This window comes from Rhinolophus sinicus, linkage group LG13 (genome assembly GCF_036562045.2).
Source record: "Rhinolophus sinicus isolate RSC01 linkage group LG13, ASM3656204v1, whole genome shotgun sequence".
NCBI lineage: Eukaryota > Metazoa > Chordata > Mammalia > Chiroptera > Rhinolophidae > Rhinolophus > Rhinolophus sinicus.
The window spans coordinates 20,940,838-20,965,082 of record NC_133762.1 but is presented as its reverse complement, the minus strand read 5'-3'; the positions used below and the strand labels follow the sequence as shown (position 1 = coordinate 20,965,082).

The window sequence follows — 24,245 nt, the reverse complement described above, 5'->3', positions numbered from 1 at the left end:
TACTGGCCTCGAGTGGGTGGAGGCCGGAGATGCTGGTAACGTCCTACAGTGACAGGACGGGGCCCAAAACAGAGAAAGATCGGGTCCAAAATGTCTGTAGTGCTGAGGTGGAAAAACTCTGCGGGTCACACCTTCACCCCTCCCAGCCTCTGGCAACGACTGACTGGTCCTCCGCTAGCTTTGCGTTTTCCAGGCCTCTCATACAAATGGACTTCCACAGTCCTTTGCCCCGGCTTATGTCAATCTGCCTGTGTGTGATTTGCCCACGCTGTGGCACATTTAAGCAGTCCATTCCTTTTTGGTGCTGAGTGCTGTTCCACAGGATGGATGAACGCAGGTTGTGGTGACGGACATCGCAACTGCTTCCCGCTTGGACCACCGTGAACAGAGATGCATCCACAGGGGCCTGTGTGGACCGACGTTTTCACTGCTGTGATCACACCGAAGTGGAGTCCGTCGTGTGGCCTGTTTCCCACAGTCCCTGCACCTGTTCCCGTTCACCACACCTGCGACCTGAGGAGGCCAGGGCCGCTGCCCGAGCAGGCTCTGCTCCCACTCCAGAGCTGAGTGGAGAAGGTCCAATCCTCGGAGCGTCCGGCGAGGCAGAGCGGCTGGTTGCAGACCCCGCTACCATGCCCAGCCCCCTGGTCCCTGCTCTCCTTCACCCAAGGAGGCTGCCAGCAGACCCTTCCCAGCCTCACCTGCAGCTCCGTCCAGGATGGATGCTGCAGCCTTCTCAGAAATGTCTTCCTCCCTAAGAAAGGCAAGCATAAGAAGAGAACATCCTCCCTCCAGCCCATCTGCTTCCTTCCTCCACGCTTGGGGATGTGGAGCCAGCTGTCTTGCCAACGGTGCTGTGATGAGTCTCAGGACACAAGGCCAACACACGCAACATGGCGGGGCCAGGAGGGAAAAAGGCTTAACTGATGTTGATGCTGTAGCCCAGGGGTCTGCAAACGACAGCCCACGGGCCAAACCCAGCCCAGCGTCTGTTTCTGCAAACAGTGTTCTTGGAACACAGCCATGTGCATCCATCCACATATCGTCTGTCTGCTTTCACGCTGTTAACGGCAGAGGTGAGCAGTTGACAGAGAATGTCGGGCCCACAAAACCTAAGACATTTACTATCTGGAACATGACAGAAAGTTTGCTGACCTCTTCTCTAACCAACTTTACTTCCACTGACTTCCAGACTTGTAAAGAAAACCATAAATGTCCCCATGAGATAAGGCTTTCTATTTCTATTATTTGCTAACGAAAGTCTTCCTGACAGAGTTGGTTCTATGTGTTACTGGTTCTCAACAAAGGAACACCCATTCTGAGCGTTTGCTCTGAGCCCAGCACTGTGCTGAGCCCATTTCATGGGCAGGACTCTTGATCCCATATTTACAGATGAGCAAAGTGAGGTCGCAGGCACGAAGCCATGTCCCCAGGAGTCACTGCCGGGAAGGGCAGAGACGGAGTCCACACCCTGGTCCAGCTGACTCGAGCCTACGGCACCTCCGGGGCCCCCTGGGGTAGGAAGGAAGGGAGTAAAGCCAGGCAGGCGGTGATGTGGGTACTGGACTCTGGGAAGGACACGGGACTCTGAGGGGAGGACACAGAGCAGTGGCACGAGCAGAATCAGCAGGCCCAGCCCAGAAGGAGATCCCCAGGGGCAGGCACGGAGCACAGATGGGGCCTCGTGGGAAAGGAGCGGATGCCACCCGCCCACACACAGGGTGGCATCTTGGTTTTCTTGTGGCATCTTTAGTTTCCAGGCCCCGGGCCATCGGCTGCCCCTAGGAGACGTACAGCGTAAGAATGTTCCTCATTAATTGTGAAAAACACATTAATTCCAGCCACTTCCCTTGATAGACGAAGGCCCAAGTGACAAGAGACACCAGAGTTAACACTTGTGACATCTGCCTGGCCCCGATTACCCAATCCTGTCCCGGCCATCACTGCCAGCCCAGCCCTGGAAGGACCGATCCCAGCCTCTGGGTCATCAAGGCCTCTTCTTTTCTCTCTCGCTCTGGCTTCTGGACAAACAGGATGTGAAGCAATCGCAAGGGCGCAGGCACCTTGGAGCCAGCTGCGCTGGGGGTGGGTCACTCGCCAAGCCCGGCTTTACAGGGCTCGGCCTCCACAGCCGCCGTGGGCGAACAGCTCACCTCCCGGGCCGGTCCCAGCTGCTGCGGCACGAGTATCCCACTTGGACAGCATACGCCCTCAATCCCTTAAATGCCTTGCAAGCCCATCCGATCCCATCTGGATGACTGACAAGAGGGACACGTGTGCTCGCATCCAAGGAGAGAAGCCCGAGGCTCTTTGCACACAGACATCCAGAATGCACATGTGTGTGACTCCAGAAAACAGATTGGGAGGGGAGAGGAGAAGGGGCCCTCCTGGTCTTGGAGCTCAGGGGATGTGGGGCAGCAGCGGGAGGCCCACCAGGAGGAGGTGTGAGGTGGGGAAATGAGACTGCCAGGTCGTCTTCTGGGATCAGGGAGGCAGAGCTCATGGACGCTGACCTTGTGACCCTCTAAGCGCTTTCTTCTGTGGACCAGGGAGAGGAAAGGGGTCCTGTAAACTAGGACAAGACATTGGCGTCCTCATCTTGGGAACAAATGACCAGGTGCCTCGATGGCTACAGGGAAGAGAGTCTCCAGGGCAAAGCAGTCTTCACCTCCCCACGGCTTTGGGATAGACGGTGGCACCGGGAACACCGGGTGTATTGATGGGGAGAACGGCCCTCCTGAGCCATCCTCAGAACGCGGAGCTTGTCTTCACGGACTCATCCTTGACCTCCAGCATACGCGCCCTTCACACTCTGCCTCTTCCTAGGAGAATGAGCAATGTGACAGCAAAAGCTTGGTTCTGTTCGGGCCGTACCCCCAGTGCTTACAACAGTCCTGGTACCTCATAGGAAGACACAAGTGTTTGTTGAGTGCGTCCGAAACAGACGAAGAGGCTGTTGACTGCAAGAAGCTGGTTTTAACCGCCAGGTGCTGTGGCGGGGAGAGCTCAGCATCGCTCCTCGGCCTGGGATGCAGGGCCCAGGGCCAACCTGTCCGTCAGGCACGGTGCCCAGGCCCACGAGGCTTTTAGGGGCCCATGAAAATGTTTTAATGTCTCTTAAAATCAGAAGACAAAACATGAACTGTTTAAGGTCGGAGAAAATGTTTTTTTTTTTAATCCAGCCAGGATTATATTCGTCTTTATACCGACGTGGTCATAAAACATAAATTTGATTTTATTTTTTTTAATGGAGGGAGGAGCCCAGGAACTGGAGGGAGGCAGCCCTGGCCACTTCTGTGTCGCGGGCTCCTTCACTTAGTCCTGAGTGAAGCCCGGCGTCTTCTGGGTTCTTTTTCAAGCTTCCTCCTCCCCGGGAAAGCGGATGTGGCAAGAACAGCCAGGCAGGAGCCGGGATGCTGGAGGGTCCTGGGCTCTCTGTCTATGTGGCCTGGCCGTGTACCCAGCAGGGGCTTGTGAATTACACAGTGAGTCTGGTCCCCGGTGACCACTTTGTCAGAAGGCTTTCCAGTAAAGAGAGAAGGGCTGGAGTCAGAATCCGTGGTGAAGTCCAAGTGAACCCAGAGCTAAGCGACTGTGGTCGTGTTCCTTGGCCTTTTCGGCCTCGGTTTCCTCATCTCTAAGATGTTGGCAATAACAGTGGTGCCACCTGGGCAGGGTCAGTGTGACGATTAAATACATCAACTACAACAACAATAATATCTAACACGCATAAGCACAGACAGGGCGCTGGGCCCAGGGCTCAGCATTCTGCATGAATTCACTATGGTCTTCCTGCCAACCAGGCACCTCGTCAGACCAGCTGCCCCAGCTCACGGGAGGCTGCCTTGGGGAGCAGTGCTGTCTGTGCGGGAGCCGCTAGCCTGTCCCACGTCTGGCCATGCACAGGAGCCGAGAGCCCGGGGCCAGGCCTGCAGCCAGGGCTCAGCTCTCCCCAGCACCGCCTGGACAGCCCCTTGTGAGCTGGCTACTGCCCACTCCAGTGGGGCCAGGATGTGTCCAGATCCCTCCGCTCAGGGCACCCCTCCTTCTCTCCTCTCCCACCTGCCCCTGGGTGGGGTTGGGGCGCAGCCTGTGTAGTTGGGAAGGGGAGGGGTTGCCTCTCCTCTCTCTTCTGTACAAAGGGAAAGACAAGCAGACGCCAGCCCTCCTTCCCGCGGAGTCCTGTCCTGGAGATGAGACGGTGCTCCCCAGTTGGCTCTGGATAAGCCACAGGTGCCGGGGAGTTTATGGGCTTCTCCCCCCCGGGGAACACTCCCAGAGCGGAGGCCCAGCTGTGCGGCTCCGAGGGCCACAGCTAGAGGAAGCGGGGACAGACACACGCTTCCTGGGTGGTCTAGGGAGGCATTTGGAGACCAGGTGAGCAGGAGGCTCCTCGTGCCAAATGTAAGGCTTCTGAAGCCCTGTGGTGTCTGTGCCTCCCTGGGATGCAAGCAAGTTCACCCGCGTCATTATCACCAGGTGCTCGTGGGGGGGTGAGGAAACTGAGGCCCTGACAGGTGACAGGGCTCCATATCCCAGCAGCTGCTTAGTGGCGGCAAGATGCTGTGCAAGTCCGAACGAGGCCTGGGTGCCGTACCCGACTCGGTGCCCATCTCCTCCCCTCCCTGGTGGGGCGCTGGGAGCTGGGCCTGGGTGCCACTGCCCAGGGTCTCCGCTTGTCCAGGTGCTGTGTGAGGCCACCTTGCTCTTGGAGTTTATGTTAATGTGGTAGGAGGTCCCAGGGCAGGGACCAGGCTGTCTCTACAGGCAGCTCAGGGTTGGCACACGGTAGGTGGGCACCAGGCTGCCCAGCAAACGGATCCCAGAATCCACAGACTCCCCAGCAGACCCTGCTGGTCTTTCACCAGTGTAGACATCTAATAGGAAAAGGTTTAGACCCGGAACCTGAAAGGAGCCAGTGAGCCTGGGCACCATCTTATTAATGGGGTACCCTAAAACATAAGGTACAGCTTTGCCAGAGGCTTATCACCAGGCCAGTCCCCAAGTTACCCAGGAGCTTGTGAGAAAAGGCAGATTCCCGCCCCCCCCCCCCAGGGACTCGCCCAGTGGGTCTGGGGTGGACCCGGGAATCTGTATGCTCACTGTGCCTCCCTGGGGATTCTGATGGACAGCATGCTGGAGAACTACCATGGCAGGGGGAGAAAAAAAGAATTTCACAGCCTATGGTCTCAGAAATGCTGGGCTCACTTGCTTCCCATCTCATCCCCCCAAAAGTCTAAACATTCACATGCCTAACTGGCCCAATTGGTCAGTTGATAAACTTTACCCTTCCCTGAGCCAGGCAACCACACCAAACAGCCTGCACAGCGCCTGGACAGGCCAAGTCCCAGGGCAGTGGCGCCCATGCCCAACGCCCCCAGTGCCCACCTGGGAGGGGAGGAGACGGGGCACGGAGTCAGGGGTACAGTGTCCAATCCCTACCCTGACTCTAGGCAGCGTTTTGCAATCACCATGCTATACTCCCCGTGGATGGAGAGGGGTCCCCGGGCAGCTGCCAGGATGTGGGACTCTGTCACCTCTCAGGAGCCTCAGTTTCCTCCCTGGACCACAGGATGGTGACGATAGCATCTAGCTCACTGGGTGATGGTGAGGGTTACGGGAGACAGACATACAGCACTTAATGTGTCCTGAGAAGAGCCAGCGCATTTTAGGTGATGAAGCTCTTTGCTTGCATGAGCTCACCTAATCCTTCACAACCACTCACAACCACCTGGGAGGTGGAAACTATTATTAACCCCCTTTTCCAGGTGAGGGACATTACGTGACTCACCCTGGCTCACGTGGCTAGAAACAGCAGAGCTGGGATTTGAACCTGGGGACTCCGACCGGCTCCTGAGCCCACGCTCTAACCATCAGGCTGTGCCACCTCGGTAAGAACCTTATCCACAGCCTAGGGGGGAGCAGAAGCCAGAGGCAAAGGGGCACAAAGACCCTGATTTTGGGGGAGAAAGATGATGGCAAACCTGACACTGGAGGGAACTGAGTTGAGCATCACGTAAGAGAAAAACCAAACCTGGGCCACCTAAGCCAGCGGGGCAGACAGGACAGAGACGCACAGGACCCATTGGGGTCAAGTTGGGAGGTCTAGCCAACTGGTAGCATTCTACCAGTCCAGGGGAACGGTCAGTCTGAAAAGAGGACTCGTCTGTGTTCACCTCACTTTTACCGTATCCCCAACGAGTGGCACAGGGTTTTCAAGGAAAAACAAAAGTTGAATGACTCTACTGCCAGATAAGTTTGGAATTCCTTGTGCTGTATTTTTTTATTTTTCTCAATCCTTCAAAAATGCGAAAACTATCTGTGGGGACAGAGCCCCAGAAAGCAGTTTCCGGGCTCTCGGCCTCACATAGACAGGTGCTGGCTCAGGTAGTAAATGGCCATCAACTGTGATTGCATGGCCATCAGCTGTAACCAGTGAGCCATTGGCCACTAATATAACTGCCGTGGCTACGCTAGCAGAAAGAGAGAGAGATGGGGCTGGCGGGGGGATGGTGGCTGAGCCGGCAAGCAGAGCAATGAGGGTTGAGAACTGTGTGGCTCCTGTTTCCTGTGTCTCCAGCCCAGCCGCCAGTGAGAATATAGTGATGTGACTCCCCTGCCTGTGGCTCCGTGGGTGTTCCTTTTTGGCCTCACCATATCCTGCGTTCTTGTGTGGGGAGCGGGAGCTGAGACCCCGCAGGCTGCCCCGCACGACACTATCCTTAGCTCACAGTCCACTCAAAAACAGCCTGCAAGCCGAAATTCTGTCCACTGAGCATAGTTTGCCAACACAATATAAAAAAATAGAAAAACCTAGCACTTTTGAGTACCTTCTTGAGGAGGAGATTAGGGGACCATCAGTAGAAAGAAGACTGGCCGGGAAACAAGACAAGTGTGGTCCTAAACTCTGTTTCCCTCCCCTATGGCTCATGGTCTTGGGTGTGTAATTCTGGTTTTCTGCAGCCCAGGCAGACCAAAGAGTAGAGGCCTTTAATAGGAAGGAAAAGAAGCAAAGCCCAGGAGTTGATAAAGGCGAAGGCTATAAAACTCAGCTACATTTTCTAACTCCACTTGGCAAAACCCAGCATGGCCACAGTAAAAAGAAAAACGAAAAAAACTGGGAAACTTTGCAGCTCAAATCACAAAGGGCCAAGTGCCCCTAAAAGATAAAGACGAAAAAGACCAACACCTGATCAGAACAGTGGGTAGAGGGTGTGAACAGATGGGTCCACGGGAAAGAAACTGCCAAGGGCACACCTGCGGAAGGGCCCAGACTCACACATTAGAGAGAAAAGCAAAGCAGAAGTACGAAACCTCGTTCATCGTCTATCGGATTAGCAGAGCAGGATGAGTTTTTGAAAACGTGTGCTGACAAAGATGGGGAGACAGGTGCCCTCGGGAATTGCTGGTGGGGTGTGAATGGAATGATCTCTAAGGAGGGCAAATGAACACTGCCTCTCAAAAGCACAACTAGACGGTGTGCTTGCAGGCGTTGAGCCTACAGCCTCACTCCCTGGAGTGGACAGTGACGTGTACACTGAGGTTTTCCACGGCAGCCCTGTTTGTAAGAGCAAAAGACTAGAAAACACCTGGATGTCCTTCCAGGGGGGCTGGGTACGTCCCTGTTGGTGGTAATAACAACAGCAATACCAGTAACAATAACAGCTCTCATTCAGGGAGTGGGGACTATGAGCCAGTTCCTGCTCTCAGCCCTTGCTACCCAAAGCACAGCCCAGGGACCAGTGGCCTCTGCACCACCGAGGGCTGGTTGGAAACGCAGACTCTGAGGCCCCACCCCAGACCTGCTGAATCAGAATCTGCATTTTAACAAGATGCCCAGGTGGTTCCCCTGCGGGTTAAGGCACTGATTTTAAACTCCTTCGGTATTAACTCATTTAATCTCTGAACAACCTAATGATGCAGGCCCTCTTACTAACTGTGTGACAAGCTGAGCTCTGAAAGGTAAAGAGTACCACAGTGAGCGAGGGGCACAACCACACTCATGCCATAGGCGTGCACATGCGCGCGCACACACCCCACCCACCCCCACCCCCACACACACAAGCCTGTAAATGAGTGGGGAGGCTCTTTAATAGCCCGAAAGACAGTTGTCAGGTGAAAAAAAGGCTGAAGGTGAAGACACTCTTAATACTCGGCCACTATCTGAGGCAGAAAAATACAAAAGGAAGCAGAATCTATATGTAATTGCTTAAATACCCAGAGAACGTCTCTGAAAAGATATCCACTGACATGAAAACAGCCATTGCCAGTGGGAGATGGAACTCGGCAGCTGGGGGAAGTCACAGCGAAACTATTCACTGCGGCACACATCTGTAACTTTTGAATTTTCAGCCATGGAGACACTTGTTGGGTGTTATAAGTGGGAGGTGCGAGTGGCATTTGGTGGGTAAAGGCCACAGGGTCGCTGTTAAACATCCTACAAGGCACAGGACACCCCAGAATGTCTTGTGTCCTGAGGTGGAGGAGCCCGCAACAGCACGTCTCAGACTGTTACGTGTTCAGGCATCACCTGGGGCTCTCCTTAGAGTTCAGGTTCTCATGCAGCCGCCCTGAGATGAGCCAGAGATTCTGCTTTTCTGACCCCGCTGGTGTGGGACCACACTTTCAGCACCAAGGCCTTACCCAGGCCAGCAGTGACCAACTGTGTCATTGTCTCGTGCAAAAGGGCTAGGAGCTGCTTTCAGTTTGGATCAAAGGGCTGAACACCGAGTACCAGTGGGAAGGGGGCCAGGGAAGCTTTTCTTGATGGAAACAAGCGTGTACACTGCTGAGATCCTGCAGAAGCGCAGGAGCACAGGCTGCATCAGAGCCACTGGAGAAGTGGCTCAGCACTTACCATCCAAGGTCTCCACCGAGAGCTGCAGGCCCAGGTTGTTGCGTGGGTTGACCACCCAGTGGTTGCTGGTGGCCGTGATGTCAAACACCAGCCAGCCCTCCTCCGAGGCCCAGAGGCTGCGGCTGTCAAGCAGGAACAGGTCCGACTCCCTGCAAGAGAGGAGGAGAGAGACACAGGCTCCAGGTCAGCAAGTCACAGCCCAGCCACCCAGCCGTCCAGCCACTGATGGAGACCAGGAGCGTGTGAGGCAGGAGGAGGCCCACCCGTCCCCTAAACGTGGGTGCATCAGACCAAGACCCAGGCTGGAGACGCTTAGTAGCTGTGCTGGGGAAAGGCAGTGCACAAGACGTATCTTTACACACAGGCGACAGGGCGCTGCGAGGAGGCAAACTCGTCCTGCAGATTTGTTAGGGGGATGCCTGTGGGACAGAGTCCAGGAAAGCAGGAATTGTACAGCCTCTGCATTGCTGGAAGTTTCAGGGAACAGAAGTTCACAGCTGCTGGACCACTCGCCATTTGTCAGACACTGTCCCCAGTGGTCTACACACAGCATCTCATTCAGTTGTCACAACCCTAAGCAGTGGGGATATTACCATCTCCATTGAATACGGGGTAAAACCATGACTTGCCCCAGGTCACTGAGCCAGGAACCTGCCAAGGTGGGGCTTGAGCCCAGGCAATCGGGTACCAGGGCAGACACTCTTTGCTTCCAGGCCACATAACTTCTTCATAAGCCCATCAGGTGTTAGGAAACTGGTGTTATGAACAGAGGTAGCCCTTTAATTCTCTCTTCCTCAGATTTTACAGTAGCAAATCGTGTAAAACCACAATTGGCCTTGAAGTGGATGGAAGATAGATGATGGACGGGTGGATGGATTTTCACATCCCTAGATAGTCGAATTCTAGTATATCAAGTATCATAATGTCTCTTTCACACTCATAAAAATTCAGTTTCAATAGTTTGAGTCCTTCAGTAGTCAATTAAAATATTTGGGCCATTGTGTTGTGCCAGGCAATGGGGTACCATGATAAACAACAGCCAATCAGCTCCTGCCCCAGGGAACTGACAATCTGTGTCATACCTGGAGGGACCTAACTTCCCTGAGAATTAAGGTGAATTTTCTCTGTTCACACAAAAAAGACATCAGATGTAGCAGCAATTTATTGAGCGCCTGCCACGTGCCAGGCCCTGGGTTGAAATGCCTGACCAGCATCACATCTATGCTGAGTCTGAGGTAGACAGTATACCTGTGCCATTGTGCAGAGCTCGAAACTGAGGCTCAGAGAGGCAGAGCTGTTTGCCCGGCTCACACTGCTAGGACCCCGCCCAGGATACCTGCAAACCCCAGCTTGGGACCACACGTGACGACAGTTCTTCTGGAACTGACCTTTGCTCAGGTGTAGTTGCCGTCATTTCAGAGCCTTTGGCAAATCAAACAGTAAACTCACTGTAATATAACCGACTAAGCCAGGCTGGAGCTGAGGAGCAGACGCCCCCTTTGGATGAGGCACACATCTCCTACGGGCCCTGTCCCCAAGTCTCCCTCCTAAAACTACGGCCAGTCATGCCCATTAGTCTTTCCTGTGTGGCCCGGAGATCTCCACGTTTGTGAGTTTGGCCTAATTATAATTCTGTTGCATGCCGTAACACATTGGACATTTATCAGGCACATTAATATGTACAAGACTCACGAGAAGGCACTCAGGGACTAAATCGGTAGTGTTAGCCAGTGTCTTAAATTGACTTTAACTCAGAACGCACTGGAAGTGTAGCGAGAGATTAACCGTTCACTCAGAGAAGCCTAAGTAGGGATGGCAAACCAGGCTCAGAAATACAGGGGAGCCAAGGGAAGTGTGAGGGTGTAGGCTGTCTCATCACGGTTGTCAAGGGAATACACTTGAGCTGTAGTTTCCTCTTGGCATCGCTTCATGCGAAAGTCTGAGGGCAGAGAATCTAATAGGCCTAGTCAAGTCCATGTCCAGCCCTTGGCCGTGGGAGGGCAGGACGCTCCACGGTGATGGACAGTAGCACCAAGACCACGAGGTGGGAACAGGGATTATCCGCCCCAGGCCCCCCCCAAACCCCTCTACTCAACAACTGCCAGAACTAAATTCAGAACGTGCTTAATCATATTACACAATGTGTGTGAATGGAATGTGACTTGTGATCTTGTGACCAACAAAACGTAGCCACAAGACAGTACGTTGTCCCCTAGCCAGCCAGACTGAAGTCCCTTCGGATATGTAAGACGCTCCCCTCTCTAACACTTACGGAAGCGAAGAGGTCTTTTTAGAGCCACAAAGGATTTGGGAGGCTGTGAGTCTGACTCTCGCGTCCAAACGGAATAAACACCATGAGACAATCCTCCACGATCTGTTCACTCCTCAGGGCCCTTCCAGAGGTCGTTTCAGAACTGGCTTGGGGGATGTTCACACCGATTTTAAACTCACGAACAAGAATTTCCTGCTGTTTTCATCTCCAGTTTGCCTCAATGACCTTCCTGGCTATGGGGAGCTACCAAGATTGTCAATGAAGCAGTCAAATGTTCTCGACAACTCAGTGAGAGAAGAAACAGCACTCGGGACCCAAACAATTCCCCTACTGAGTCAGGCTCCCAGCGCCTCTGTAGGAACAACCACATTACAGCACAGAAGTCACAAACCTGGGTGGTGTCTTTGCTGGAAAATTGTTATATGTAGGAAAATGTGACCAGATAGCTGGATAGGCCCTTCTGGGCAGCAGAACAATGAGTCGTAACTTAGGGAACAGAACCAGGCCTTTGATGAGTGAAGCCCTTGCCTAACGATACTGAGCATTCTCTTGTTACAGGTCGTGACGCCGAGGGGCAGATGCTACAGGCTAGTGTTGACTCATCCGTGAATCAACGTAAATGCACCAGCTCCCGTCCTCCAAGTCACAGTCTGCATTTTGTTCCAGGCTTGCTTGGAAGGGCCAAACCTTCTTCGTTTGAAGGCATCAGGACCGGAGAGCCTGCTTGAGGTGGGAAGAATGAGACACTAACAGGCCTTGCTTTTAGATGGAAGACCCAGGCATGAGATTCTAAAAGGACAAAGGAGACATGGCTCAGCAGCCAAGGCCAGACTGACAGGTGGGAAAGGGGGAATTTCTAGCTGCCACTGGGAGCATCTTATTAAAACACAATGGTTCTTATAACCAGGAGGAACTGAACAAGCCCTTTGTGACATTTTTATGTACGTTGAACATACTGGCCTCCCTGACCCAGCCCAGGTGAGAGCAGAGGTGGGAAAGGCTCACGGTGAAGGGCCCCAAGGTAACTAAATGCATTCTTTCACCTTCCCCACTACTGAAAATCTAGGGGCTTTCCTGGCGCCAGTTCTCTGAATCTCCCCAACAGGGAGGTTATCATTACCAACTTACAGATGAGCAAAGTGAGGTGCAGAGGTAAAGCCTTTGTCCGCGTTGATAGACCTTTGAAGTGACAGAACCCGCATACGGTGTAGCAGTCTCACCTGGGAACTTGAGTACTTAAGCCCCAGTACTTAAGCCCCGTCACCTCCTTATCTCACCTCAGGAAGTTGTTGAATCCTGAGTGGTGCATGTTATTGTCACAACATTGCGTGAGGCAGAGAAAATTCTAGAAGGGGATGAGATCTAGGTGGGAGAGCATAGAGAAGGCAAGTGTTAAGCCAACTAACTCCTCCGCCTCCGTTTCCTCCTCTATAAAGTGGGGATAATACCACTTTGCTCAGCGACTGGGGAGAACCAAGTGAAGACCAGGGGGTGGCCATGGAGTTTCCTTTTCGGGTGATAAAAATAGTCTAACATTGAAAAGTGCTATTTGTTGCACAACTCTGAATACATTAAAAAAAAAAAACCCTACTGAATTATACACTTTACAATGGTGAATTATATGCTATGTGAATTACATCTCAATAAATCTGTATTTTTTAAAATTTAGATAAGGCCAACATAAGCCCCAAATATAGAGCATGACATCATTACGCAAACAATATTTTTAAGGTTTACACACCTATTCATGAAAAGCCAATATGGCCATACTCGGGTTTCAGCAAGAATTCACTCAAGTATGTAGCTGCCGTCTACACACATACATCAATACTGTCTCAATTTAGCAAGCACCGTGCTATTTCTACAAGAAGCGAGATTCCATTTGGGGGCAATATATTTCCATGTTCTACTGTGGAACAAACCTGGGCGAGCTGGGTGGCCTGGCTCTCACCCTCTCGCAGGGGTGTGGACACTTTTGCCTCGTCCTCCAAGCTCACAGAGAGGAAGCAGACCTGGGGTATGAACTTGGCATTTCTTCCCCCTTCTCATGTTGCTTCCGATTAAGGAAATAGTAGCCAGACTCAGGGGGTCACCCTCTCCCCTCCTGAAACACAGGTTTCCCCAAAGCCCTGCTCTCTGGGAGGCGTGAACCATCGGTGACCCCAACTCCTTGGTAGTGAGGGGTGTTAATATTTAACCAGCAGCCTGGGGATAGAGTGTTGCTGGGGCTTGCGGGCTCCCCCACCCACCCAGGGACACCCATGAGGCCTGGTGAAATCTAACCCACAGGGAAAAGCCAGAGAAGCCACACACACCACCAGGACTGGTTTCCATCCAGCGCCTCTCAGCCCACCTTCCCCTGGAAAGTTCCACCACGATGGAAAAGTGCGTATTTTTAAATCTCCAACGTGGGAAGATGGAAAGTCGTTTTTTTTGTTGTGTGTTTTTTTCCCCCTCTGGCTCCTTAGAGACTATTTAGACTGTGCTATCAAGGGCTTTCACCCACAATCCAGCAAGAGCCCCATGTGGGATGCAGGGTGCAACCCCCTGGCACGTGGCACACACACAGCTCTAGGGAATCCAGCCCTGAAACGGGCAAAACGAGGCCGAGGTGGGAAGTCGGAGGATTCCTGTGGTCTTGGGGACTTCTGGCAGGAGCGAAAGCCATAGGAAGCACGGACTCCCAGCGGGTCACCCCACACCCACTGCCGCAGCACCTGGGACAGTCCCAGTCCAGTCTTAGGACCCTGTTTCACTGTTTCTCCCTCCTACGTTGCAGGACTGTGGGGATGACGCCTCCTTTGACCTTCCAGAGGGTCTCAGCAGTCAGGTCTTAACAGCTGGACAAGACCTGGGAAATCTACTCCAGGTGCTTTTCAGCTCGGAAGACCAGAGTTTGTATCTTGTGCACATGCCGCTGGTGGCTGCGTGAGAATTAGGACCCAGTTCTGGACCTCAGTGTAGGATGATATAATGGAAACACTCTTGCCGTCACAGCCCCAGACCCAGGGTTGACGCCCCCGACCCTCTGGGGTCCCTCAGACACAGCCCATCACCTTCAGGAGGAGACGTCTGCTGGGGTTTGGAAGGGCCACGTTCAGAGTCATCCCAGCTCACTCCAGGAGGTGTGGCTGGTGCTGGAGGCCTCAGCACCCCAACAATTTATCCTGGGCATCTACTGTGCACTAGCTTTTGAATGGCATTCTCTCACCTAATCCTTCCTCTTCCAAAGACGTACATCCAATCGCGATCCCCACTTTACAGATGAGACAACTGAGGTACGGAGGAGTTAAGAACGTGTCCTCAGGTGGCGAGTGGCAGGCCCCAGACAGGAAGTGACATGAGGTACATGGAGCCATCTGTCACCCCAGCCAGAAATCCCTCCCCAGGGTTAGAAGAAGGGAAGTCAAAGGGAGAATGAGTCTGGCCCAGTGGCAAGTGGTCCCCCATCAAAGAGAGGGACATGAACTTCAGATTGTGTAGTAGGCAGAATAATCACCCCTACCCAAGACGCCCCAGTCCTGATTCCCAGATGTTATGGATTTGTTGTCTTCCATGTCAAAAGGGACTTGGCAGATGTAATTAAAGATTTTTGACATGGCAGATGGTCCTGGAGTACCCAGGTGGGCCCAGGTAACCACAAGCATCCTTGGAAGTGAAAGAGGGAGACGGGAGAGTCACATGTGCAGACAAGTAGAGGTCAGCGACACGATTGCTGGTGAGGGGCCACGAGCCAAGGAATGAGGGCGCTTCTAGAAGCTGGAAAAGACAAGGACACAGATTGACCCTTAGAGCCTCCAAAGGAAACAGCCCTGGGGACACCGCGACATTAGTCCGGTATCCATTTAGGACTTCTGACCACCAGAATTGTAAGGTAGTCCATTTGTGTTGTCTCAAGCCACTAAGTTGTGGTAACTGGTTCCAGCAGCCACAGGAACTAGTAGTTTCACTCCTTGAAACCCTCCCTGAGCACCTCCTGTGTCTCCGGCGCTGTGCTAGGAGCCAGAGGTACGATGGCAGCCAGAGACGGAGCTCTGGGTCCAGAGGCTATGAATGCCACACCGGGGGTCCTGCAACCCCAGTTGGGTGGCGGGAAGGAGAAGGGGGTCCTCTGGGCAGCAGACGAAGGGAAGGACTGGCCTTGGGGGTGAGAAGCATCTCCTGAGGGAAGGCAGAGTGATGAGCAGAGCTCTGCAGTGAGGAGGGCAGGAAGGGCATTCCGGCAGAGGGAACAGAATGTGCAAAGTGTGACGAGAGAGGCTGACAAGGAGAGGTGCAGGTGCGCGGAGAGTGTGGAGGTGGGCAGTGGCTGGAGCCCTGCACGCCTCTGGCCACTGGAAGGTCTGGTCCTAAGAAAACAGGGAAGCTGGGAAGCGTATTATGAGGGGATGGAAATAATGGGCTTCACCACTAGCGGTTACCAGTTACCGGCAGACTTTCTCCCTCACCCCTGCTGTCATCCTCACCCTGCGGCTCTGGAAAACTGCAGGGCTGGACGTTTTAAAACCTTGCATGTTGTGAATTGCTGCTGGGCCTGAGGAACGTTCCTCAGAAGACAGAGAGCGAGAGAGAGAGAGAGAGAGAGAGAGAGAGAGAGAGAGAGACGGAGAAGCCAGAGCTTTCCCAGGCTGACGTGATGTCATGGAGGAGAGCAGGCATGTTACTGCTCAGCATGAGTCAGGCTGGGGAGCCAGCTCCACGCACCTGGAGTCAGACCAGCATGCAAACACCAGCCCTGCAGGGAAGCCGGGAAGGAGATCAAAGGAGCCACGAGGAAGTCGGGTGTGGCCGCTGGGAGCGCCCCATCTGAGCCCCAGGCTGGGGAGGACCCAGCCCAGGTCCCAGCACCCCACCTCCAGCTTCAGGGAATGCCCTGTCTGTCTACCAAGTCACCAAGCAGTCCCTGGCGTCCCCAGGGTGGGAAGATGAAGTCAGGGAGGTCCGGGGCTTTTTTTAAACTCACTTTAAGACGGTGCTTATCCAGGAAGACTAAAATTAAGTCATTTGGGAGAAAGGTGGAAAAATACACCGAGAAGCATGAGGTCTTCCTCCCACAGCCAGGGCACAAGTCGCCAGCCCACAGCTTCCCCTCCCTGCGACCATCTGTCTGTCTGTCTGTCTCTCTCCCTCCTCCCTTCCCCCGCCCACCACCTGGGCATTCACTGGAGGGCCAAGTCCACTCCTGTCCAGAGTCCAGGAGGCTCGTGTTGTCAAAGTCAGGAAGCAAGTCAGGCCCTTGAAGTCTGGGCCTCAGTTTCCCCATCTGCAAAATGAAGAGTCTGGAGTTTATCAAGGTCTTGAAAACTGCCTCCTGTTAATAGGATATCCAAGAGAGGAAAACGAGGGGGGCCAAAGTAAAAGAGCTTCTGCATTTAAATAAGGTTGGAAGCACCACACACGGTCCTTGCTCCGTAGAGATTTCATAATGCGCACGAGCGCTTTAAAGGCTCTGAGAAGTCCTGCTGCAAAGAAATGTCTACCCCAGCAACGGCCTGCAATAAAGAGCCGCTCGAATTTGTGGGTACACGTGGGCCACGGGCAGGAGGTGCCAAGCTGGGAAGAGGAGCACAGGTAGAAATGGAAGGTTCTGTCCCATCAGGGATGCACCTACCAGCAAGAGAAAACAATCAGGGGTCTGAGTGGGGCCCAGGACCCTCTTTGTGATGAAGTCCCCGGGGTGGTCCTTGGGTCACACGTTGGGTGGTCAGGAGTGTAGGCATCACAACAAAGGCTTTGGGTCCTTGGTGAGTTATAGTAAAACCCCATGGGAGGGACCCTGGGCAAGCCAACGTCTGTCCTTCAGGGGATAACAGTGAGGTGTGTTCCAAGAATGAATTAAATGTGATGCTATGTCAAACGCCAGCACAGAGCCGGAGTCTCAAGACTCTGGGTTGGAACAGACCTCAATGCCAATGTCAGCCTTCTCCCGCGGGATCTAAGCTGCCCCGGCCCTAAAGCGGGGAGCTCACTACCACATCGCTCTGACCCTCATTCAAGACACAACATCTTAGAAGAGGCCTGGCTCCACGAAACGTTCATTAGCTCTTAGGATAAAAGGCCCAAATTCCCAAATGTGTTCCATAATAAGGGAGATTATGAAATGGATGGTCCGAACTGGGAAACTTTGGGAAGAGGAAGGAGGCATGGGGGGCGTTTAATCACCCTACCTATAAGGGCCTGGGTGGTCTGTCCCCCCGCGTCCCCCACACCCCTTCTCACTCCTCTCCCACATCCAGCCTCAAGTGCTCCAGCCTTTGCACATGCTGTTCCAGCTGTCAGGAACACTTGTCCTTTGACCTCCATCCCACCTGTTCATCCCCCAGCTCCCCAGGGAAGCATCCACTAATGGACGCCTTCTCGTTAGACACCTTCAAGACCCTCCTTTCCAGTACTCAGGCGGTGTTTCAACCTGTCTGCCCAGTTCTGCAGGTTTTCCTCTTTCCCCACCAGATGTTAAGCTTCTTGTGGGCAAGAACCTACTTTGCTGGCCACTGCTGTCGCCCAGCACCTAGAAAGCAGCACGGCTCAAAGTGAGTATCAAACACACATGGCGTGGCTGTGCTGGTACCTTTGGAGTATTCTCGCCAGCCAACAAGCTTTTCCGGTGCCACTTTCTATAGTTTGTGTTTGTAAAAGAGGAAGAGTGAATGTTTCCTCAAATTACTCAGGAGCCTCCAGAAATGGACGTGCCTCAAGTTCCCGGGCCTCAGCCCACCACCCCAGCCCGACACCACTGGTCACGCACACTAGTCAGCCCCCAGACACCTCCACGCCCCACCTTCTACGGGCCTGCCTGTGGAATCGGGGAGGGGATGCCAAGTTACCCCCAGCCGACCCCCCGTTGGAAGTTCCTGGTTATTTGGGGTTCACCTCGTCCGTTTTTGTGCCATCACTTCATCAGGGCCAGCTCCTTCACCCGTACGTGTCAGGAGGAACCAAGAGGACAAAGACAGGCAGGGAGCCGCAGCTGGGAAGGAAGCCAATCTCAGATTTACTTTTGGACCCAACTCTTGTTCCCCCTTGCTTAAGATTCCAGGGCTTGGGCCCCAGAATTTCCGGAAACCAGAGGCCCTGTCATTCCATTCAACCTCCCAAGTGATGAGAAGTGAGGTACACTGGTGACGGCAGTGCTCAGAGAGAGACAGGTCTGCGGTGAAACAAAATGACCTCTGGGGTGCCCCCCGAAAAACTGGGCCTTGTGGAGAGCACTGCAGAGCTTCTGAGGTGGCCCTGGAAATCCCAAGCTGCTGGGCAGCTGCGTGCGGCTGGCATCGTGGAGGTGGGCGGGCGAGACGCCAAGAACAGGAGACTCATCTTCCGAGACTTTCCCTGGTTGCCCCATTTCCTCCAGCCTCCAGCTCCAGACCAAAATAGAAGGAGGTAAATTCAGCCTCTTCACGCACATTCAAGGAATAAACAAACCAACACAAACACAGTTATCGTGCTGCGTCATCTTTCCTAACTTTTTCTTTTTTAAGAACCCCAGGCCTGTTTTAAAATCCCAAACCAGAGGCAGAAAAGTGAAGCGTAGCAGGCAGACGAGGGAGAAAGGAAATGAACTTAACAGGGGAGTTTGCAGACAGAAGCATGTGTCGCGATGACCAGATTCAAGGGTTCCAAAAACAAAGGGCAGATCAGAAAAACTCGATGCAGTGTGGGAGGGGGGGGTGTCTGAGACTTCATTCTGATAAACCAAAGTGTGGTGGCAAGAAGCGGGGAGGCTGAGGCCACCTGCTGAGCCAGTGCCACCTGTGCTTTACGCCACCGACGCCTGACCGTCCTGTCAGGTGGATACTCACAGTTTTTTCCCCGAGGTATTCACACATGTACAGGGATCCGAGTAGGGTTCCAATGGAAAAAAGCTTTCTAAGAGGAGCCCCATTTTCCCTCCCGTGACAAGGACAGGTTTTTCCAGGGGCTCCTCGTTCTAATTCAGCATCACTGCAAACCTGACTCGTAAACCCCCTCCTCCACCCCTGCACCCCCCACCTATGGGCCCAGCCACGGAAACAAAGGTTGAGCCCACATCTCTAACCCACAACACCGAGGGGAAAAAGATCCTGCTTGCGGATCCAAGTATCTCCTTTAAAGAGTCCCCAACTAGACCCTGAGGAAGAGCCAGAAAAAAAGATCCTCTCCCTTAAAAGGCCCTTATAATCCATTTTTCACTCAAGAAGCCCTACCGTCCACAACCGTGGGACCCACAGAAGCCTGTGAGCAGGTGCAGGGCTGGAGCGGAGCAGTGTTTTAGGGGGTGGAAAGTGGTGAGCACGATGAACAGGAAGGTGGGAAGAAGGCAGGGGTGAAGCATGGTCAGGGTGAGCAGCCTCCCGGGGCTTGTCCAGGAGTGCAGGGTCTCAGATCCTCTACCCGGCTCCACGGCTCCCGGGCGCTTCCCCTGCCAGGTGCCGGCACCCACTTCACCTGTGACCATCCAGGTTAGAAGTGCCTGGGGAGTGACACCTCTCCCACCCCCCCAGTGCTTTCAACCAGGGGCAATTCTGCCCCCCAGGGGACATTTGACCACGTCAGGAGACACTCTGAGTTGTCAAAGCTTGGCAGTATCATCTCATGGGTGGGGGCCAGTAACACCCTACAGTGAACACCCCAACACAGATGGCCCGCCCCAAATGTCAGCAGTGCCGAAGCTGAGAACTCCTGTCTTAAATACAGATGGATGTGAAGGTATAAACACTTCAGCTCCTTGACCCGACTGGGGTGACGGGTGCAATTCTGTCTTCAAAAGCCCCTGCAGCAGGAGGGAGCCTAAGTCACCCTTGTGGGACTCTGCATGGCACAGCTGCCTGCCTTTCCAGACACGTTCACACACTCCTACATCTTCTGGGATCACTTGCTAACCACTCACTTTCACACACCATCCTCATCTCAGGGTCATCTTCAGGGAAACCCGACCTGAGACTCATGGCCAGCAGGCTTCAGTCAATGGCAGCTTTGCTCCACTAGCAGTGGCTGCCTCATGCGATGGAGCTGTACTGCGGACTCAGGCCAAGTCCAGGTTTGGCAGGAAGGAGTGCTGCTATCCATTAGTAATGCCTGCGTTGGGTCCCAGATGGGCAGTGGTAGCATGCATGCTGGAATGCAGACCAGGTGTCAGCTTTCCTCCCTCCATTCTTGCATTGGCCAAATGGAAAGCCATGGGCATTGCAGAGGCAGAAAGAAAAGAAAATGGCGCTGATGGGGGCTGGCAGGAGGAAGACAAAGGAAGAACCAGTGTTTGGAAGAACTTTGAGCATTTACCCAGAGGCCTACTTCCGCCTGAATTTGGAATCACCGAGGACTTCGTTAACCACGGTTGACTCCTGTAAAACATTATCTTCTGGTGAGCCTGCATTCCGCACCCTTACTGAGTTCACATTTGAGCAGGCACTTTTCTTCCCAGCTACAGATGACCGCTCATGACCAAATTGAAAAATATTAATTCTCTTTGTCTCCTGCCAAAAAGGCTAAAGCAATTACAGGCCCTGATATGAAACACAGATGTTAATACATTTGGAAAAATAAGCTCCTATAGGCGAGCAGAGGTCCAAGTATGAAGTGCTTTTGGAATTAAGCGCCAGATCAAGTTATCCAGCCAGCCCCCAATACTAACGCCCATTCTCCCCCAAATCCATTCCAGTGTAGGGGGCCCAGGGCCACAACACACACAACATGCCCCCTATTTTCAGATGAGAATCAATCTACCCTTGGGTACCCACTGGCACACAAGCTCTAAATAATATAATTATAATCATCACAGGGGAACTTCCCTAAGATCGAAAAGTATTATAATTATGGGCAATTTTCACTTTTTGGAAATTGGGCTCAGATGCTGGAGAAAGATTGAAAACAAGGCATTCTCGGGTTTCAGTTCTGGAAGAGAGAACACGTGGGAATCTTGCTGGGATGGACCGGCCCAGGTCTGGAGATGCTGGGAGACTGAGAGCAGGGTCAGTGCCCCTTCAGTGACACTCACTGGTTCCAGGCACTGCGCTGGGCACTGGAAACACCTCAATGCAAGATGGTCTGTCCAATGACAAAGCCCACACCCTGGAAGACCAGCTCCTTCTTTGATCCATTCATGCGAATGCGTTTGACTGAATGACTCCTATGTACCAGTGTCCAGGTACAAAGGACACGTCCGCAGCGCTGGGACAAGCTGGGCACGTCTTTTGTCTTCTCTGCCTCAGTTTCCTTGTGCAGAACATACACTTCTCCACTGTTACCCAATTTCTAGGATTGCCATGAAAAGAAAATGTGTATCCACAGCCAAGAAAGACAAACAAATGGGACTGGGGAAGATGCAAGCTTTCTTTCCTTAACCCCTAATGTGGTATTTTGCCTTACTTTTCTTGTCTGTAAAACGGGGTAGGTGATGGTACCTCCCTTGGGGGTTGTGACAGGAAGGACTAAAGAATGTTGCATAGTCAGCGCTCATGACAATGACCTTTGTCATCACCACCATTCGCGAAGGCAGCCATCTCTCCTCTCAATTGAGAGAAGTATTGTCAAAGAAAAGGGGGTGAAGATTACATGGTGAATTGGGGAGGCAACAGCCAAATCAGTCGTGATGTAAAAGGAGCAGCCCTTTCCCACAAGGCAGGTGTGCAAGGGGTCCACTTCACGGGACATATGCTCACCTTGACCTTCACAGTCAAGCATTAAATCCATGTGGAGTGATGAGAACAGAGCAGATATGAAGGAAGCGCCTCATGAATGCTCCCTGATGTCGCCATTTGTATTCTCTTCTCCCAGAAAGACATCTAGACGCTCACCTCCCACTCACCTTGGGGAGTCCTGGCTGCCACTCACGAGCACGGTCCTCAGCCCTTACACAGGTGTCTCCATCCCCATTACACGGGCAAAGTGACTCATCCAAGGTCCCTCAGATCCTCAAAGGAACAGGACAAGAGCAGAGAGCAAGTCCGCTCTGGGGAGCTTTACAAATTCTCAGGGTCAAGGTGATACTGGGACCATTACATCAGAACTCTGAGGGTGGGACCCCGGCACCCGAAATTAGACTTATTACCTGGTTTGGAATTCGCCCTCTAGTGTGTGGCCTCGGGAGGGTCACTTGACCACTCTGTGCCCCGGGGACCTCATCCACAAAACGAGAGGATGTAGACGTCCCAAGGTTACTGTGAGGCAGAAGACACAACGCATGCAGCTTGTAAGCACCAGCCTAATCCCTTGCAAGCACCAAATAAATGGGATCTGTCACCATCACCCGTATTCCCGCAAAGCCAGGCTTGCGATGGATTATGCAAGGAAATAAAAGGCACGAAGATCAAAAAAACCACCAAGGCCCACCAGATGGCCTCAGCCCGCAGGACAGGAAGCCAAGGGGCCATTTGGCTCTGGGATGCTGAGCAGGGCAGGCCAACTGCACGGAGACCAGCACTGACTCGGCTGGACACAGCATGCCCCGTCTCTGTCCAGCGAGGCGTAGCAGAATGCAGGCCTTTCCCAGAGTGATCCCCTTGGGGGCTCACACGTGAGAGGAACCCAAGGGGAAACTAGAGATCTTAATGGCCCTTCCTTCCTGCTCAAGCAGCTCCGAGCTGGGATCTGGAGTGGGGCCTAGAGAAAGGCAGCAGGGAAAGTGCCAAGGCATCCTTGACCAGGCTGCTCTCTGGCTGCTCTCTCTGACCTTCCACGATGGTCCAGTGGTGCCCTGGCAGCCAGCTGCTCCTTTTTGCTTTTGAAAAGGCACTGGGGAGCTGAACCAGAAACTCCTGAGAAAGCAGCTCCAAACCAGAGCTCACGCCCTGGGGCTGAGGTGTAGTGGTGAGCGACAGAAGCCAGGAGACCTGGAACCAGGCACGTAGGCCTTCAGGAGCAGCAAGAAGGCTCCGGAAGCTTCTGGAAGATTCTAGAGCCAAACCCAAAGGGATCTCCACCCTCAGCCAGTGCCATTGAGCCTGTCAGTCAGGGCCCAGACCACACTTTGGGCTCAGTTCTATGGGAGAAAAATAGTTGTCTTTGAGAGGCCAGGAAAAAGGGCACATGGTGACCTGGACTAGGAGGGGTCTCTCCCCTTCCATCTTGTGGACATGAGACAGCTCACACAGGAGAAAGAAAAGGAATCTTAGCCACCTGTTCACAGCCCTGGCTAACGATGCCCAGCCCCACCTGCAGCCTTTCCTGTGTCCAGGTTGTAAAACTCTTAGTGATTCTCATGCACGGCCACGGCTGAGAACCTCAGCTGGGGCCTCCCCATCGCCTTGTCCGAGCCCCAAGTGAGGGAGTCAGTACAAACAAGAAGCACCACGCACCCTCGTGGCCAAGCACGTGAGCGCCAGAATCTAAGACCTGAGTTCAAGCCCAAACTCGGCCACTTTCTAGCTGCATGATCTCTCTGTTAATTCCCCCCTCTGCGCAGTCTCTACACCTGTAAATGGGATGACAAGTCTTTGTACGGTAACATCCAAGGTACACCCCAAAGATGAAGTGCTCAGCTCGCCAAATGATGACAAGCCTGGAGCGGGTGGTGGGAGGTGCTCTGGATGGTGACCATGTCCCTTTGCCCAGACACGAAGTCAGAAAAAGTGAGTCTCACTATCGAGCCCTTCACCTTCCTTAGCGTGATGAGGACGGGACGCGCCCCGGCGCTGGCTGGGGTGTGGGACTGCACTGCTCTCCCAGTAAGACGTGCTCTACACACAGCACCCAAGCACCTTCTCACCCATTTGCGTGGTCCTAAACCTGAGGACAACCGCTGGGGCGTGTCAGAAATGCAGAAGCTCGGGCGCCACCCCAGCCAGCTGACTCCGAAGTGCATTTCACCTGGTCCCCAGGCGCTGAGTGACTGTGCTGAGCTGTGTCAGGACAAGGATGCCTCTGGGTCGATCAATCAGGGGAGCTCTGCAGGAAGCATCCTTCTCAGAGGAAAGGTAAGACCTGCACAGGTGCATGTGTTCCTGGAGGGTTTGGGGCACTGCGGAGGAGACCAGCGATGCCTCCTCCTTTTGGGGAGGTGAAAACCTGGGGAGCCCTGGGGAGGGCCGCCGGGGGCTGCAGGTGACAGAGCCCCCACCCAGGCAGCATGGGGGCACGAGGCTTGCCTCCTTCCTCCTCACCCGCTGCGGGCTGCCTTGGGCTGAAGGGAGCTGAAAAGCC

General features: G+C 53.5%; 1 protein-coding gene across 1 annotated transcript in view; it reads right to left on the bottom strand.

Moving 5' to 3' along the window:
- The window catches only part of BMP7 (bone morphogenetic protein 7), a 79,355-nt gene that overhangs the window by 18,361 nt on the left and 36,749 nt on the right, over positions 1–24,245 (bottom strand). The window contains exon 3 of the mRNA XM_019748584.2: positions 8,858–9,006. Within this exon, the coding sequence (XP_019604143.1) occupies positions 8,858–9,006 (149 nt within the window). The remainder of the gene's footprint in view (positions 1–8,857; positions 9,007–24,245) is intronic.